A 16437-nucleotide genomic window follows, 5' to 3' on the forward strand; every position below is an offset into this window, starting at 1 on the left:
AGGCTAGATTCTCTTAGTGTAACTTGTTACACAAATTTGAATTTGGGACAAAGTAAATGTTTTATATGATTTTTAAATTAAATAAAATAGAAGGAAAAAGCAACCTCTAAAAATTTCAAGCAAACTTAAACTGAACCTAATAATACCAAGTAGATGTCACAGCTATACAGGAAAGAATTCTTTCACATGACTTTAAAACGTATTATTTTTTTAAATTCTTTCTAATATTCTTTTCCATTATGGTTTATCACAGGATTTTGAATATAGTAAAACATATTATTCTGACTGTACATCTCCAATAAAATATAGTCAAGAACAAAAAGAAACTTTCAGAAGCTTAAACTGCATTCAGTAGTTTTATTGTTAGCAGTATTACTGAAATTAAATTAAATTAGCAATCAGCTAAATCCTACACACCAAAATCTCAGTGGCCTAAAAGAAATGTGGAGAGGAGACTTAAGGGACGAATCTGTTTGTAAGAGTTACTTAGGGGGTCAAACAACCAAATGTGTGACATGTGCGTCTTATGTGGATTCTAATTCAAGCAAACCAACATCTCTGGGAAAAAAACATATTTGAGACAATTGGGGAAAGCTGAATTTTAGATGATATTAAGGAATTCCTATTAGTTCTGCTAAGTCTAATAATTTATGATGGTTATATATTTTTTAAAATGTCCTTATCCTCTAGATACATCTGAGGTATATTTAGAAGTACAATGATATGATACTGGGTTTTCTTTAAAACATTCCAAGTAACAATAAAAAAGGTAGAGGTGGAAAGATTAAATAAGATTAACAATACTGATAACTACTGAGGCTGGGAAATGGGTATATAGGGGTTCATTATATTATTCTATTTCCCAGTATATTAAAATACTTCACAGAAAAATGTTTTTAAAGAAGGAAACACATTCCCTTTTCAATACAAATAGCCCTTCTATCTTAACTATTTCTTATTTCTGGTTTGAAGCCAAATTCCCTCAAAGAGATAAGAAATCAAGTTAGTGCTATTGGGAAATGCAAAAAATCTAATGAACTCAGGCAGTCATTTACCTGCAACACAATTCAGGAAAATCATCCTTGAATCGAAGGCCAGTTCTCAGCGTGGTCATCATCTTCACCCTCACAGAACTGACATGTTTGGGTCCCATTAATTTCATCAAAGACATCAAACTGTTCAAGGCCTATAAAATAAGCAGGGCTTCAAAATAAAGCCACAAAGAAGCTGGCAGGAGCGGATGAGCCCTAAGGACAAGTGCTTCCCACACTAACCTCAGAGTACCTATTCTCTGGCAACACAAGGTCTAATAAATGTTGGCAGTTTATTCTGTCCAAGTGCTTATGTAAGAGTTATAAATTTGAAAAACACGAGTTGAGTTCTTTTTTTTTTTTTTTTTTTTTTTGCGGTACGCGGGCCTCTCACTGCTGTGGCCTCTCCCGTTGCGGAGCACAGGCTCCGGATGCACAGGCCCAGCGGCCATGGCTCACGGGCCCAGCCGCTCCGCGGCATGTGGGATCTTCCCAGACCGGGGCACGAACCCATTTCCCCTGCATCGGCAGGCGGACTCTCAACCACTGCGCCACCAGGGAAGCCCCGAGTTCTTTTTTTTTTTTTCCCTCTTTGAAGGTGATTTGTTATTTTGATTCTGGTGGTCCTCTTAAGCAGTAATTTTCAAATTTATTAAGAATATAATACCTATTGTTTAATCTTCTTCATATCCATCCCAAACTGCTATGCACTTTTGTCCTAATGGTACTAAATTCAACATGCTCTAATTTAGTAATAAAACAAATAGGTAACTAATGACATACCCAGAAAATAATACACACATCTTTATTGGTGTGGAATACAGAATCAGACTTGTATGAATAGCTCCAGATTCTAATGAAGGGGTAAAGAAACTCTCCAGTCAACCTTAACTATGTGCCAAAATAGGCAAACTCTTTATGGTTTAAAACAAACTCTAGTTTTCTTAGATTTGAGGTTATTCTCTCACTTGGGATAACAGTAAGAAAGATTTCACACAGATACAAGTTATTTGGGGGATTAAATTTACCAGTTGACAACAAAAGGACAAGTATTGGTTGCTGAAATTTTTAGAGGTTAATTAATTAAGAGAAGGGGAGTACAGACTGAAATAAAAGCTTCCATTCATAGGCTTTTATTATAATTTTACTGACTGAAGAGTGGAGACCAATAAAAAGGGAAATTTAAGCAGTATCTAAAATTCTATCCCAATCTACAGACAAACATTTCCAGGGGTAACCAATTGTGACAGCAATCATAAGGAAATTTCACTGTGCCAAATGCATTCAAACATACACTGACAAATACTGAAGTTACTTTACTTTCTGTAACTTAACATTTTTGGTATTCAAAAGCACCATGGGCCATGACTCACATGAGACCAATTTGGGCCAATGCATTCAATAATGCAACTTCTGTTTGAGCTATCAGGGAGTGCTGGTCTCTTTTCTTCCCACTGAGTTAGATGTTGTGAGGACGTGAGCCTGAAGCTGTTGCGGCCGTCACCTAGCACTTAAGTTAGAGCCAATCCAAAGGAATTTGAGCTAACTGATTAATTCTGAGAACATCGTGTCCAAAATCAAGCTATGCCCGAAGCTATATTATCCTTACACTTTTAGTTACAGAACCAACAAATTCCTTTAAGCCAGTTTGGGTGAGTTTTCTGTCCCTTATAAACAAAAGAACAGTAAATGATATAATTTTTCTTTTTAGATTCCCCGAAAGCTTACGTGAGTTGTTCAGGAACACAGAATATCATGTGTTTGATTATTTTTCATCTTTGAATGTTTGCAGCTAGAAGGAGAGGTCATGTCTCCTGCAAATTCTATATGAATTCTGTTCTGGCACTTTGCAACTCAACTATCACCACCTACCATTTTCTTGTCTTCAATGCCAACACTGGAGCTCAGTAACTGCATGTTAAAAAAGGCCAAGATGCCCAACAACTTGGGTTGCAAATAATCAGCCTAAGGGGAAAAAAAAAAAACCCACATAAAAAAGGTACTACATAAGTTTTATACAGATGAAATTTCATAAATCAACAATTTATTTATATTATTTCTATTTTATCTAACTACATTAGAATATTGGAAATAAACAGCTGGTAAATTAAATTTTTCCCAAAGCATATATCTTTACATGTAATATTTTTAAAATTAGTGAAACTGATTTACAGGCAAAATATGATTAAATAGTACTGTACGGTGAGAAAATCATAAGCTTTTGAATTACAGTTGAGCTACGGTGGGATTCTCAGGATCTGACTCATGTCAGCATCCAGAGTGGAGAGGATATTTATCTTAAGGAGAAGAAGAATAGAGAAAGACAAGTTAATGTCCTTATCTAGAGCATTTAGAGCTAAGGTGGAAAAAAAAAAAAAAGTACTTGATTATGGAACAGGTACCCTGCCAGAATGAAGGTCTGACATAGAGGTCAATATCCCCTGATGTAATAGTAATAAAGGGGTACAAGCCTTGGGCATCAACTATTACAGGTTAGGTATCACTGTCCATGGCACTTTGGGTCTCCTGAAGTGGACAGGGTTAATTCTTTCTTGAAAAAGGGTCCTAGAGGAGAGGGTGTGGGCTTTAAATCAGCCAAACCTGGGTTTGAATCCCAGTTTTGACACTTCCTAGTATTTGATGCTGGATAAGTTACTTAGCTCCTCTGGGTCTGTAAGATGGGACAATGAAAAAACCAACTGCATAGCGTTGTTGTAGAGATTGAATAAGATAACACGAGTTAAGCCCTTAGAATATAGTAAAGTGTTAAATAAACTTAAGTTAGTATTATTAAAAACTGGGAATGTGAGTACTCTGCAAAGAAGAATTTTCCCCTCTTTAAAAATCTTTATGTATAGGCAAGAAAAGGGACCAAAAAAAAAGGCGGGGGCTGGGGAGAAGTAGCCATTAGAATATTTCCCAACTCCAGGAGAAAGTTGCGTTGTTTGGCATTGAGGCACCTAATTTAAGTATCTCTAGGTTACACACACTGCCAGGCTGGGGTCGCGGGGCAGTAAGAAGGGTGTGCACTACCTCACAGTAGAGAGGAAATTAGGTGTCCAACACGTTCTCCAGGTTAGATGTTGGGATAAACTTTTTTTCTCTTCCAAAGCACAGAGAATCATCTGTTTTACCAAAGCCTAAAATTACATTTAATTTACAAACTTCTGATTTGGATTAAGACTGAACTTAATTCACTAATCGCATGGTTCTAGCCCATTCTTAAATGAAAAGCAGATACAGATGATACTCACATAGTCTGTGTCAACATTCTAATTTTAAAGCTCTTACATTTAGACAAATAGTTCGTTCATCTGCCACTCACCAAATATTTATTATGTATGCCTAGAATACTGTGCCAGGTGTACGAGATAAGCTCTCCCTACTAGCTTACATGGGACACTGATATGAGAAGAAGACATTAAACAAGTAAGTACGTACATAAGGTTGTGATAAGTGCTATAAAGAAATAAACATGATCACATGAGAGAGAACTGGGATGAGGTGATCAGGAACTTAGATAGGGTGATCCGGAAACGCTGAGATCTAAAGAATGAAAAAGATCCAGGATAATATTCCAAGTAAAGAAACGACGTATTGCAAAGGCTGTGAAGCAGGAAAAAACTTGACATGTTTAAGAAACACAAAGAAAACAATGCTGAAATACAGGGAGAAAGGAAGATAAAAGTTGCACAATATGAGGGTGGAAAGATACACAGACCACGTACAGCCTTCTAAGAGCAATGAAAACAATAGAAGGAATTTAGACAGGGGATAACGTGAGTATAAGTTGTAAGAAGAATACTTCAAATGTTGTGTAAGTAACTGATTAAAGATGCAGGAAAGGAAGAGCAAAAGGAGAGAACTGTTAGGAGGTTTTTACAGTATTCCTGGAGAAAGATGACGGTCACTTGTATAAGGGTGGTGGTGGCAGAGATGGAAAGATATATTTTGGGGCTAGACTTGAAAGGACTTGTTGATACTCAATTTTAAAGGATATAAGAAATGAAGGGCTCATGAATACCTTCCAGGTTTTGAAGCAACTGAGCTTCTAGGTAGACACTGGTACCATCTCCTGAGAAGGGAAGACTGTGAGAGAAACAGGTTAAAGGGAAAATAAAGATTTTTTAACGGACATGTAATGTTTGGACTTGTTTGAGATGCTTAAAAGACGGACAAATAGAGATTACAAAGAGGAAGCTGGACAGTCTCTATCTGCCATCTTCCCGCATCCTCAGATCCATTCTCTGCTCTTTTCTGCCTTGCTACGTGCCTAGGAGGCTAACCAGATTTCATCACCCAAGGTATCTTTCCCTCTGGCTTCCCACTGAATTCAGTCAACAGGAGGCACCAACAAGGGAACAAAGGGCAGGAGGAGAGCGTGTGGTATTTATACTTCCTGCTCTCTCTGCATTGTGAGGTGGCCCTGGCAGTGGTTATACACAATGAGAGCCCTTTCCCCGCACCATGGTTCTAGCTCTCAAACAGGCTCTGGTAATGCCATTTCTTCCTGCCCAGGACTAAGGGGAGCATATGTTTTCTGCTGTTTCTAGTCCCTGGGTTCCTTAACACTCCCTGCTGGTTCTCTTAACCTTGCCCATATCAATGAAAATAGTCCCTTCATTAAATTCTTTTCGGTGAAATATTTTTGTGTATGCCATCTGTTTCCTGCCAGGATCTAACTTGCATAAGCCCAAAAGTCCAAAGATCAAGAGAGGTCTGGACTAGAATTTCCACTATGAAATCATCAAAATGTAAATCATATTACAGGACCAGATGAATTCAGATTCTCTCTCATTTAAAGAGAGAGTATTTATAGAGAAAAAGACCCAATTATACAGTACTGAATAAATCTAACATTTAGAGGATAAAGTAGATAAAGATTAAAAATGAGTGGACAAAAAAAAGAAAAAAAAAGAATGAGTGGACAATCAACAGATGAATGGATAAAGAAGATGTGGTACATATATACAATGGAATCCTACTCAGCCATAAAAAAGAATGAAATAATGCCATTTGCAGCAACATGGATAAACCAAGGGATTATCATACTATGTGAATACTATGTGAAGTAAGTCAGAAAGAGAAAGACAAATACCATATGCTATCACTTATATGTGGAATCTAAAATATGACACAAATGAACTTTATCGACCAAACAGAAACAGACTTACAGACATAGAGAACAGACCTGTGGTTGCCAAGGGGGAGGGGGTGGGGGAGGGTTAGATTGGGAGTTTGGGATTAGCAGATACAAACTATTATGTATAGAATGGATAAACAACAAGGTCCTACTGTAGAGCACAGGGAACTATATTCAATATCCTGTAATAAACCATAATGGAAAGGACTCTGAAAAAGAATATATATATGTTAACTGAATCACTTTGCTATACAGCAGAAATTAATACAACATTGTAAATCAACTACACTTCAATAAAATAAATTTAAAAAAAAAGAATGAGTAGACAGTGAAGCAAAAAGAAAATCAAGAAAATGCAGTGTCACGGATGCCACATAAGAAAGGATGGTCAGTTGTACTGAATGTTACTGGAAGCCGAATAAGATAGTAAAAGAGAAGTGACCATTAGATTTGATAGCAGGAAGACTGTTTTTGACCTTAAGATGAGAATTTCAGTAGAATATTTAGAACAGAGTCAGGCTAGAATAAGCTAAAGAATGAATGGGAAATGAGAAAGCAGAGATAGAAACCTCTCAAGATAGTTTGCTGATAGTCAAAATATCAGCAAACTTTGAGTCTCTTGGAAGGATGAAAGCAATCAAAGAAAACATAGCAAGCCTCAGGATTTATGTTTTTTCAGGTGAAACAATAAAATAGTAAGATGATTTCAGATACGAATTTAAGACAAGGAAAGACAAAGAGGAATAACATATTTTCTAACTTATCTTAAATCTAACAATGGAATTAAATATAGTTAGAAGTGATAAAGTTAGCATGTCATGCCACGGAAGCGGTAACGGGGGGAGCTACAAACGCATTCTACAGTGAACAGGTGGCGAAGAAAAATGAACATGTTTACCCAATGAAAACATAAAATCTAAGATCATATGAAAATGCATAGTTTTCAATGCTAATACGTATGCTGTGGCCATGTAATTTAAATCATCAGCCTTTTCAAAATACAAATCCCAATTGAAAATTTAAATAAATCTCTAGCATTTGGAAAATATATAAAACACCTGTTTCTCCAATTTCATAATTAAGCTACAAAAAGGAGAAAAACCAAGCAAAAAACCCATACAACATATTCCTTACCATTAGTTCAGGTGACGTGGTATCTCTTGGGCCCTGATATGGATCATCACTAGATGCAAATGAGGCAAGTATTGACAAACCATTGAAAACCTGTTGATAGTGTTCTCCAATACGTAGCAATAATTCATTATGCAGTCCTTGGAAATCTTGTCTCAACAGGCTCCCGAGTTCAATTTCTGTTTCATTCTAACCCAAAGACACATTTCAAAAATTTAAGAAAAAAGGTTTTTGTTTCTCCATACTAATATCTTGGAAATAAGTATACTGATTTTAATACACTATTAGTTAATCAGGAGCTCTAGATCAGGTGACAAGAATTACTAATGATATAAAAAAGTCATTGGAAAAGGATTCTGACCTTGATTTCTCCTGGTAGGTCTGCCATGGGCTACAGGTAATAAAAACAAGTGATCAAACTTTATTTTGAAATAAAATTTTAAAAGGAAGTCTAGTTTTCTATAAAGGTTCAAAATGTCATCCACTCATTATTCATGGAAATGTAACTCTGACAGGAAAATCAGTGGCTCAGAGCACAGTCTTCCTGGTCAGACTGCTGATATTTAAATTCCAGCTTTATCATATATTAGTTGTGCTGTGACTGAGACAAGTAACCTAATCTGACCTTTCTCTGCCTTAGTTTTCTCATCTATCAAATGGAAAAATAGTACTTTTATCTCCCTGGGTAACTGTGAGGAGTTATCCAAGTGAAATGATCCATAAAAATTGTTTAGCAAAGTTTCTGACATGTAGTAAGAAGCACTGAAATGTTATTATCATTCCACCTTTACAATAAAGATTTTCTTTCTCAAAATGAATAAATATACTCAATATTCAAAAAGTCTCATGTGGAAAGAGATCCATAGCTGGCATATCATGAAATATGTGAAATAAATTAACATCAGAGAAAAACAGTAGAGTTACATATGCATATCTGACAGGTTCTCTTGTTCCCATATAGCCTCTTATTCCTCAGATATTGTTGCTACTATAACACCAAAAAAAGAACCACAAGCTATAATTTTAAATTTGAAAACTAGCAAGAAACTGAGCCAAACTGTAATCAGAGCACTAAGTAACTAAACTCAGTGCTGACACTGTACTACAGTTGAAGGATACTGCCTCTGCCAATAGATGTAATTACTTGCATATCATTAGTCATTTTACAGCTCCAATCAATTAATAAATTCTAAAATGAAATTAGCTGGGACTTCCCTGGTGGTCCAGTGGGAAGGACTCCATGCTCCCAATGCAGGGGTCCTAGGTTTGATCCCTGGTCGGGGAACTAGATCCGACATGCATGCCACAACTAAGAGTCCATGTGCTGTAAATAAGAAGCCCACATGCCGCAACTAAGAAGTCTGCATGCTGCAACTAGGAAGTCTGCATGCCACAGTGAAGATCCCGCATGCCCCAACTAAGACCCGGCACAGCCAAAATAAAAATAAATAAATAAATAAAATTTTAAAGAAATAAAATGAAATTAGCTGAGAATCTAATCCATGAATGGATGACTACCTATCATATACCATTATGGTAAAACAATCAAAGAATATAACAAAAGAATAATTCTATTTAATACCCTCCTTTGGCCCAGGGCAAAGCTTATTTACGTACCATTTGAGCTTATATTACCCTAGGATAGACTATAAACTACAGATAGGCTATAAACTACTCTATTTCCTATAAGAATGTCACAACAGCTTTCCTATAATGCTAATTTAAACAAAAGAGTAAAATATAAACAAATATTCAATTACCTTTAAATAATGAAGGGCACGTTCTAATTCATCCTTGGAACAGGAACAGACCAAATGGGAAAAAATATACTTGAAATTATTTATTAAAATCTCTCTACGATTGACATTTAATTGTTGTCCTAAAGTTCGAATGAGAGCAGAAGCTGCAGGGCTTGCTTTGGCAGCAAGGTCAGGTAGCAGAACTTGTAATGTTCTCTGAAAAAGAAACACTACAATTACTAAAAAGTACATTTGTCCAGGTGATAAAATATTCATATAAGCTATGTTCAAAAATAATTAAAAATACCACACAAATTTGGAGTCCACATACAACATATCTGAATTCAGATATACCATTCATTCATTCAACACATATTTAACGAGCATCTACTATGATTCAGGCACTTCAGATACAGCAGTGAAAAAACAGACAAGGTCCCTGATGGCACAGAGTTTACACTGCAGAGGGGGAGAGACAGACAATAAATAAGCTAATGTACAAGTAGCAAAGAAAATAATTTCTCATGAGTATGTGTTAAAATGTACTCATGCTCTTAAGGCAGTGGTTCCAAGCCTGATTTATTATTTGAGCTAAATATAGTATTTAGACAATAAGCAAGAGTAGCCATAAATACAATATTTTAAATTTTTTTAATTAAAAAGTTGATACTGCAATATTAAAGAAAACCTTTTTAACACACCCACCATTCCAACATGGTAACAAATCTACTTTGATTTTGGTCTGTCTCCTTTAAGATCTCGTTCATAAAATAATACACAATATTCCAAACATAAAATGGCTGGTCTTTCATTTATTATGTATCTAATGAACAACTACTACATGTCAGCCACTATCCTAGGCACTGAAGCTGTGACAGCAAATAACACTCAGGCCCTGCCCTCAGAGACACTTAAACCTTATTTGTGTTATGCCTTTCAACTTAATATTAATCCTGTAAGACTGTTATGACATTATAAGGTAGTTTCTCTAAAGTATTTATAATTATTATGTTAAGGTACATAATATTCTAGGACCTAAATATTAGACACTTAGTTTCTTCTCTGGGTTTTGTCTATTTGCTACTTGGAAAATGTTGCAATAAACATCTGTGCTTTGGGGCTCCCAGATGGAACTACTGAGGGAACAAGTAAAAATATCTTTGTGGTCCTTAGTGTATAGTATCATATTTCCTTCTAGGATTTGTCCAATTTACATGCAATTTAAGTTTGTTAAAATATGATAATACTCTAGAGAAAAACTCTGCATGGATCACTATTATAATATTAACTAAGAATAATAAACTTTGCCTTCAGGAAAACACAAGAAGATAATCTACACCATCCATCTTTCAAACCTCAGCCCCACTAAGGACTTTTCAAAGGCTTCCCAAACTACTCCATACTACAAACTCTATCATCTGAATGCACAGGTCATCTATAGCACTAGTTTGTACTATATTACTCCAACTCCTTAGGGGTAGGTAAGATCATATTAGACTTTCCATTACCAATGGAACCAATCATAGCACTAAAGACATAAGGGCTCAGTAAACTGAATTTATTAGCATTAATTAAATAGTATGAACCTTTCAAGATAGCTAACTCTATAGAGCAATGACTCAACACGTATTTCATTTTTATAACATAAGTAATATTATCATATCAAAGTCAAAGGAAAACATGCAAATTTGAAAATCTACGGTCTACATTGTACTTGCCAGATTTTCTTTAAAAAAATCTAGAATGGAATAAACACAAAATGTTAAATTGAAAACCTCAATTAAGTCAACTATACTTTGCAACTTACAGTAAGGAAACGATTAAGATCAGGAAAGTCAAAAACATTGGCAATTTCAGACAAGGTATTTAAAGCCATTTCTCTCTGGTGAGCCACATCTTGTTTCCGCATCTCAGCATTCTGGCATGGAGTACTAGGAAGCACTGTCATCTGACTGGAGTGGAGGGATTCTACCAAAAACTAAAGCAAAATGATTTATTAGTTTTCACACAAGGAAGAACATTTAACTAATATGTTTTAAGTTAACATAAAGGACAGTATCGGACAGTGTTCTAAACATATTACCTAAATTAGTTCATTTAATTTTTGTAACAACCTTAATGAGGTAGATTGTGTATATACTCCCTTTTACAGATGAAGTAACCAGGCTTCGTTAAGAAACTTGAATATCTTGCTAAGGATTACACCACTAACACAGTGCAAAGCCTGTATTTTAACATAACCTTACTTTTCAGCCTTGAATCAACCTTTTTTAAAACAAAGTGCCTTATCCATAACATCAAGGCATACAAAAGTTTATTATCACTAAAAGAAAGGCTAATACAGAAAGGCTTCTCTTAACAGATTAACAATAGAGAGTAATAATTATTATAAGATGATTTTTCCCTTCTCCCATCTATAAACAATATCTTCAGACCAAGATACGAAAATATAAAGATGATGAGATTTAGGTTCTTTTAAATAAACCATTTTTAAAAATACCTCTTTTTTAAAGCAAGAAAAGTAAAACATGTATGTGTTCTTTTTTTAACTTTTGCAAAGTAATGCTATTTCCTATAGTCAAGGCCAATGCTGACTCTCACCTGACAGATGGGTTTCTTATACTGGCTGAAAAAGTTTTGCAGTTTAACACTTTTAGCTGCAACCAGAGCTCTAATTTCTGTGTATGCTGCTCCAGAGACAGATGCTGACTTGGATAATAAACAATGCAATAAATGCAAGAGTGCAAAAGGTACCAAATCCCCTTTTGCTGCCCTAAAATTATTAAAAAAAAAAAAGTTATCATCAATGTTTTGAAAATAAATGGGAATCCACAAATAAATGCATACTGATATCACACTTCTTCCTATAACATCACATTTCTCATATCACCATTTCTAACAGCTGGCAAACAAAAAAGGAAAATGGCCAAAATAAATAAGGAAGTATACAAAAGCTGCCAAACATACCTTCCAATATCCCCTGTTGTAAGAATCAGGGTATCCTTCAGCTCATTATTTCTTGAGATCTGAGCATGTGTATATGCTTCTTTCATTCTTAAGACAAAAAGCTAGACCAATAAAATTAACTAGTTAAAGAAATTTTTAAAGCCAGGTTTATGAAAACACAAAAAAATAAAATTTTAATAAAATAAAATTTTAATAAAATAAAATAAATAAAATAAAATTAAAGTAAAATTAAATTTAAAATAAAAATCATCAACCTCTTTTATAAATCCATCTTCAGCATCCAAGGATTCCAATATATGCTTGATATTTCCACTAAAAGCCACTCTAACATCCTTGTCTGGATCTTCCATTAAATTTAATAAAGTTCCAAGAACCATTTTTACACCTGTTTCATCTTCTCTAAAATCAAGGTGCTTACAAAGATGATACAGATTATCTATGAAAGCTAAAGGGCAAAAGCATAAAATACTTAATTTAACACAGTAAACAGAAAAGTTTTACTATAAAAATACTGTCAATAAATAATATACTACAAAGAATGCTAAGTTGTCTTATAAAGTCAATATTTAGTGTTTAAATTTGTAAAGCACACAGAATTTTGGAGGATTAAAACAAATAAATACTGAATACTTATAAAACTGAATACTTAAATTTTAAATTTACTTTTACTTAATAAAAGTTATACATAATTTAAATCTAAAATAAATTCTAGAATTTTTTAAAGTTTTAAAATGACTAGTCACATTTTGTAGATCATTATATTACTGGGATAGATTTAAAAGCACATTTCACTAATCTAAAGAACTGTTAATTAAGGGCAAGCTTAGCCTTACTGTTAATCTTATTCTGTTTTTACAGATTTATTTATTATTTATTTATTTTATTTATTTTTGGCTGCGTCAGGTCTTAGTTGCGGCACGCGGAATCTTTCATTGCAGTGCTTGGGCTCTTCGTTGTGGTACACAGGCTTCTCTCTAGTTGTGGCGTACGCGTTTTCTCTCTCTAGTTGTTGCGCACAGGCTCCAGGGCCTGCGAGCTCAGTAGCTGTGGCGCAGGGGCTTAGTTGCCCCGTGGGTGTGGGATCTTAGTTCCCTGACCAGGGATCAAACCTGCGTTCCCTACACTGTAAGGCGGGTTTTCTACCACTGGACCACCAGGGAAGTCCCTGTTAATCTTATATTACATTACATTACATTACTAGATTTAGGGAGTCCTAGAAATCACCTATCATACATTGTTTTGAAAACTTGAGGGCAAGTTGTAATTTATTACCCAAACAAAGCAATCTTCCAAGTATGTGTATAAATCTCATGCTCCCAACAAATTCAAACACCATTACCATTGGAAAGCAGCAAAGATACAATTCATACTCCTCAGCTGGGCAAAGTATCTAACTATTTGAAGTTTTAAGGTCCAAAGTAGTGGCAGGGGACACATTAAGAAGGTCCCTGGGATCACTGAAGAGGATACAGAATACTGAACCTCACAATATTGAACCAAACATCAGGTATGCCCCATTATACTGTCAAATCACAAAAGCATTTAGAAAATCTAAAAATTACTTCCATTGTTAGTTCTGTGATACAGTCTAATACCAGACATCCCTTTCATGAATGATCATTACATAAGCATTGACTCTATCAAGCAAGTCTAATTTTTTAAGGCTTTAGCCTAATTCCACCACTGATTTTAAAAACACAGCTTAAATAGGTTTTAAAATATTAAATAAATCATAACAAACCACTCACCAAGTTTCACAGGACTAGGTAATTTTTTTTTCAGTAGGAAGAGAAATGGCTTGCAAACAGACGCTTTTAGTCGAGAAGATGAACATTCATGTTGAGAAGTGACTTTTAGGCTCTTACATAAGAGGTCAATACGTCTATGTTCAGAGAAAGGTTCTGATAAAGAACTTGTCAAATAAAACATGCCATGAAGTGTACAGACAAGCTGACCAAGTATAGATGCAAATTCTTTCTTGACAATGTCAGAATCATCTTTGACTTTATCTCTATGGGGAAAAAAACAAAAAGTACTAAACCTTCTTGCTTAATTTTGTGGTCTAAATAGTCTTGTTTAATTTGAGGCAAAAGTCCTGGTAAAACAAAAGGTAGAAGGAAAAAATTTTTAATTCTAAAACTAAAAGCAATGTTTGCTCTATATACCCAGCAATAAATAAATTTGCATATATGATATCTGCCCAATCAAGTTATATATTCAAATTAAAATATTAATACATACATAAGAACCTTGGGAACTCTGTTATAAGAATTCTGCTGCTGTAATAAGATAAAAAATCCATTAATACAACTGGTCCGGATTACTTCATGGGAGCTCTGCAGGGCCCAGCTGTAAACCGCTGTTCTCCACTCAAGGTATATTCTTCTTGGAAAAAGAGTTAGAAGAAATACGCATCGTGACTGTGCCTGTGGTGCTGAAAAAATTAAGTCTATTAATAAAGATTTCTAAGTGTTAATTTTATATATATATATATATACACACACACATATATATTTATTCTTTGTTGTAAAGTCAAATAACATTTAAAATACATATAGTATTTAATTAAAAGCTCCTTTTCCAAAAATAAAGCATGTGCACTGAAAAAGGTCTATGCCCAATCTTACTAGATAATCAGGGAAATCCAAATTGAAACACCCATCAGATAGCAAAAAACATATGTTTGTTTAGGTAGTTATGTCTCTGACATTCTTTCTTTTTTTTTTTAGCCACACTGCGTGGCTTGTGGGATTTTAGCTCCCTGACCAGGGATCGAACCTGGGCCTTCAGCAGTGAGAGCATGGAGTCCTAACCACTGGACCGCCAAGGAATTCCCTCTTTTTTTTTTTTTTAAGATAACAAAATTTTAAAATTTGACAATGCCAAGTGCTGGTGAAGATATGAAACAACAGGAACTCACATATTCTGCTAACAGAAATATAAACTGGAATGATATCTTTGGAGAACAATGTTGGCAGAATAGAGTTGAGGATGTACAAATCCTACAATTTATTCCTTTCTACATGTCTAACTCCTTCTTTTTAAATTATTAAAAAAGGTACCTTCTCTTGTAATTATTGAAAAAATAGAAATGATAAGTGTTAGAAGCCCTATATAGAGATAAATGAAAAGAAAACAAATCACACATATAGAATTTTGTGACCACTTACAGTAGCTATCTGAAATCCTTTGGCTTACTGTTAGAAGGCTGGTGGCAAATGTGGTCAACTTTAAAGAGCCATCATCAGAATGGGAATAAATCCACGGAAGTGAGAGCATTCCACAGAAGTCTTCCAGGATATGATCTTCAAATGAAGTTTTTACTACAGAAATACACAATAGGTAATTAATTATACCTTTTCTTTAATCATATTTACATGTGTCTTCTTTCAATAAAAAAAAGACATTCTAAACATCTTTTACAAGTGGAATTACAGCAAACATTCAATAAACAGGGGTTCTTAACACAGAGATAATGTTCTGAGGTCTGTGAATCCAAAGGAATTAAATGTGACTTTATAAAAATATGCATTTACGGGGGCTTCCCTGGCGGCGCAGTGGTTGAGAGTCTGCCTGCCGATGCAGGGGACACGGGTTCGTGACCCGGTCCGGGAAGATCCCACATGCCGCAGAGCGGCTGGGCCCGTGAGCCATGGCTGCTGAGCCTGCGCGTCCGGAGCCTGTGCTCCGCAACGGGAGAGGCCACAACAGTGAGAGGCCCGCGTACCGCAAAAAAAAAAAAAAAAAAAGCATTTATATGTTTTTTTTAGGAGAAGAATCATAGCATTCTTCAGATTCTCAAATCAAAAAATTTAAAGTTATAAATAGTTTCTATTGACTGAAAATGAATAAATCAAAATGTTAGACAAATAAATTTAGAACTTACAAATTACTGATAAGCTTAATAGAACTGAAGTCAAGAAAAAACTTTTGGGTAGTCCCAACAATTGCATATTTAAGCCTTAGGCAAAAGAGAAAACCTACTGTATATTGATTACCTTTTAAGGTTATTTTGATCTATTGGTTTTTTGTACTCACCTTGACTATACATCAAAGCATCATATATTTTTACCACTTTGTCAATAATTGTCTCCAGGTCAGGTTTCTGAACAGATTCTAACAAAGTCCTGCAGCTCTTAAGCACTCTTGTGTAAAAATCCAAAGACATCCAAGTTATCACTACTGAAGGTTTCTTCTTACATTTCTGTTGACAGTCCTTGAAATCACAGCAGCTGCAGTTTAAACATTTTTTAAGACATAGAATTAAAATGAATTTTGTTATAGTCAAAACTAGTATCGTAGTAAATGAAAAGAAACTTTGAGTATGGGACTTCCCTGGTGGTGCAGTGGTTAAGAATCCGCCTGCCAATGCAGGGGACACGGGTTCAAGCCCTGGTCCGGGAAGATCCCACATTGTGCAGATCAA

General features: G+C 35.0%; 1 protein-coding gene across 2 annotated transcripts in view; it reads right to left on the reverse strand.

Moving 5' to 3' along the window:
- ATR (ATR checkpoint kinase) overlaps positions 1-16437 on the reverse strand; it is a gene marked incomplete at its 5' end in the record, with an annotated part of 101431 nt that overhangs the window by 68787 nt on the left and 16207 nt on the right. For both annotated transcript variants that reach the window (XM_079705381.1, XM_079705380.1), the window contains 12 exons: positions 1056-1186; positions 2904-2996; positions 7309-7494; positions 9066-9260; positions 10852-11022; positions 11646-11817; positions 12012-12112; positions 12266-12456; positions 13760-14022; positions 14253-14445; positions 15182-15334; positions 16050-16243. In XM_079705381.1, the coding sequence (XP_079561507.1) occupies positions 1056-1186; positions 2904-2996; positions 7309-7494; positions 9066-9260; positions 10852-11022; positions 11646-11817; positions 12012-12112; positions 12266-12456; positions 13760-14022; positions 14253-14445; positions 15182-15334; positions 16050-16243 (2043 nt within the window). The remainder of the gene's footprint in view (positions 1-1055; positions 1187-2903; positions 2997-7308; positions 7495-9065; positions 9261-10851; positions 11023-11645; positions 11818-12011; positions 12113-12265; positions 12457-13759; positions 14023-14252; positions 14446-15181; positions 15335-16049; positions 16244-16437) is intronic.

This window comes from Hyperoodon ampullatus (assembly GCF_949752795.1).
Source record: "Hyperoodon ampullatus genome assembly, chromosome: 5".
NCBI lineage: Eukaryota > Metazoa > Chordata > Mammalia > Artiodactyla > Ziphiidae > Hyperoodon > Hyperoodon ampullatus.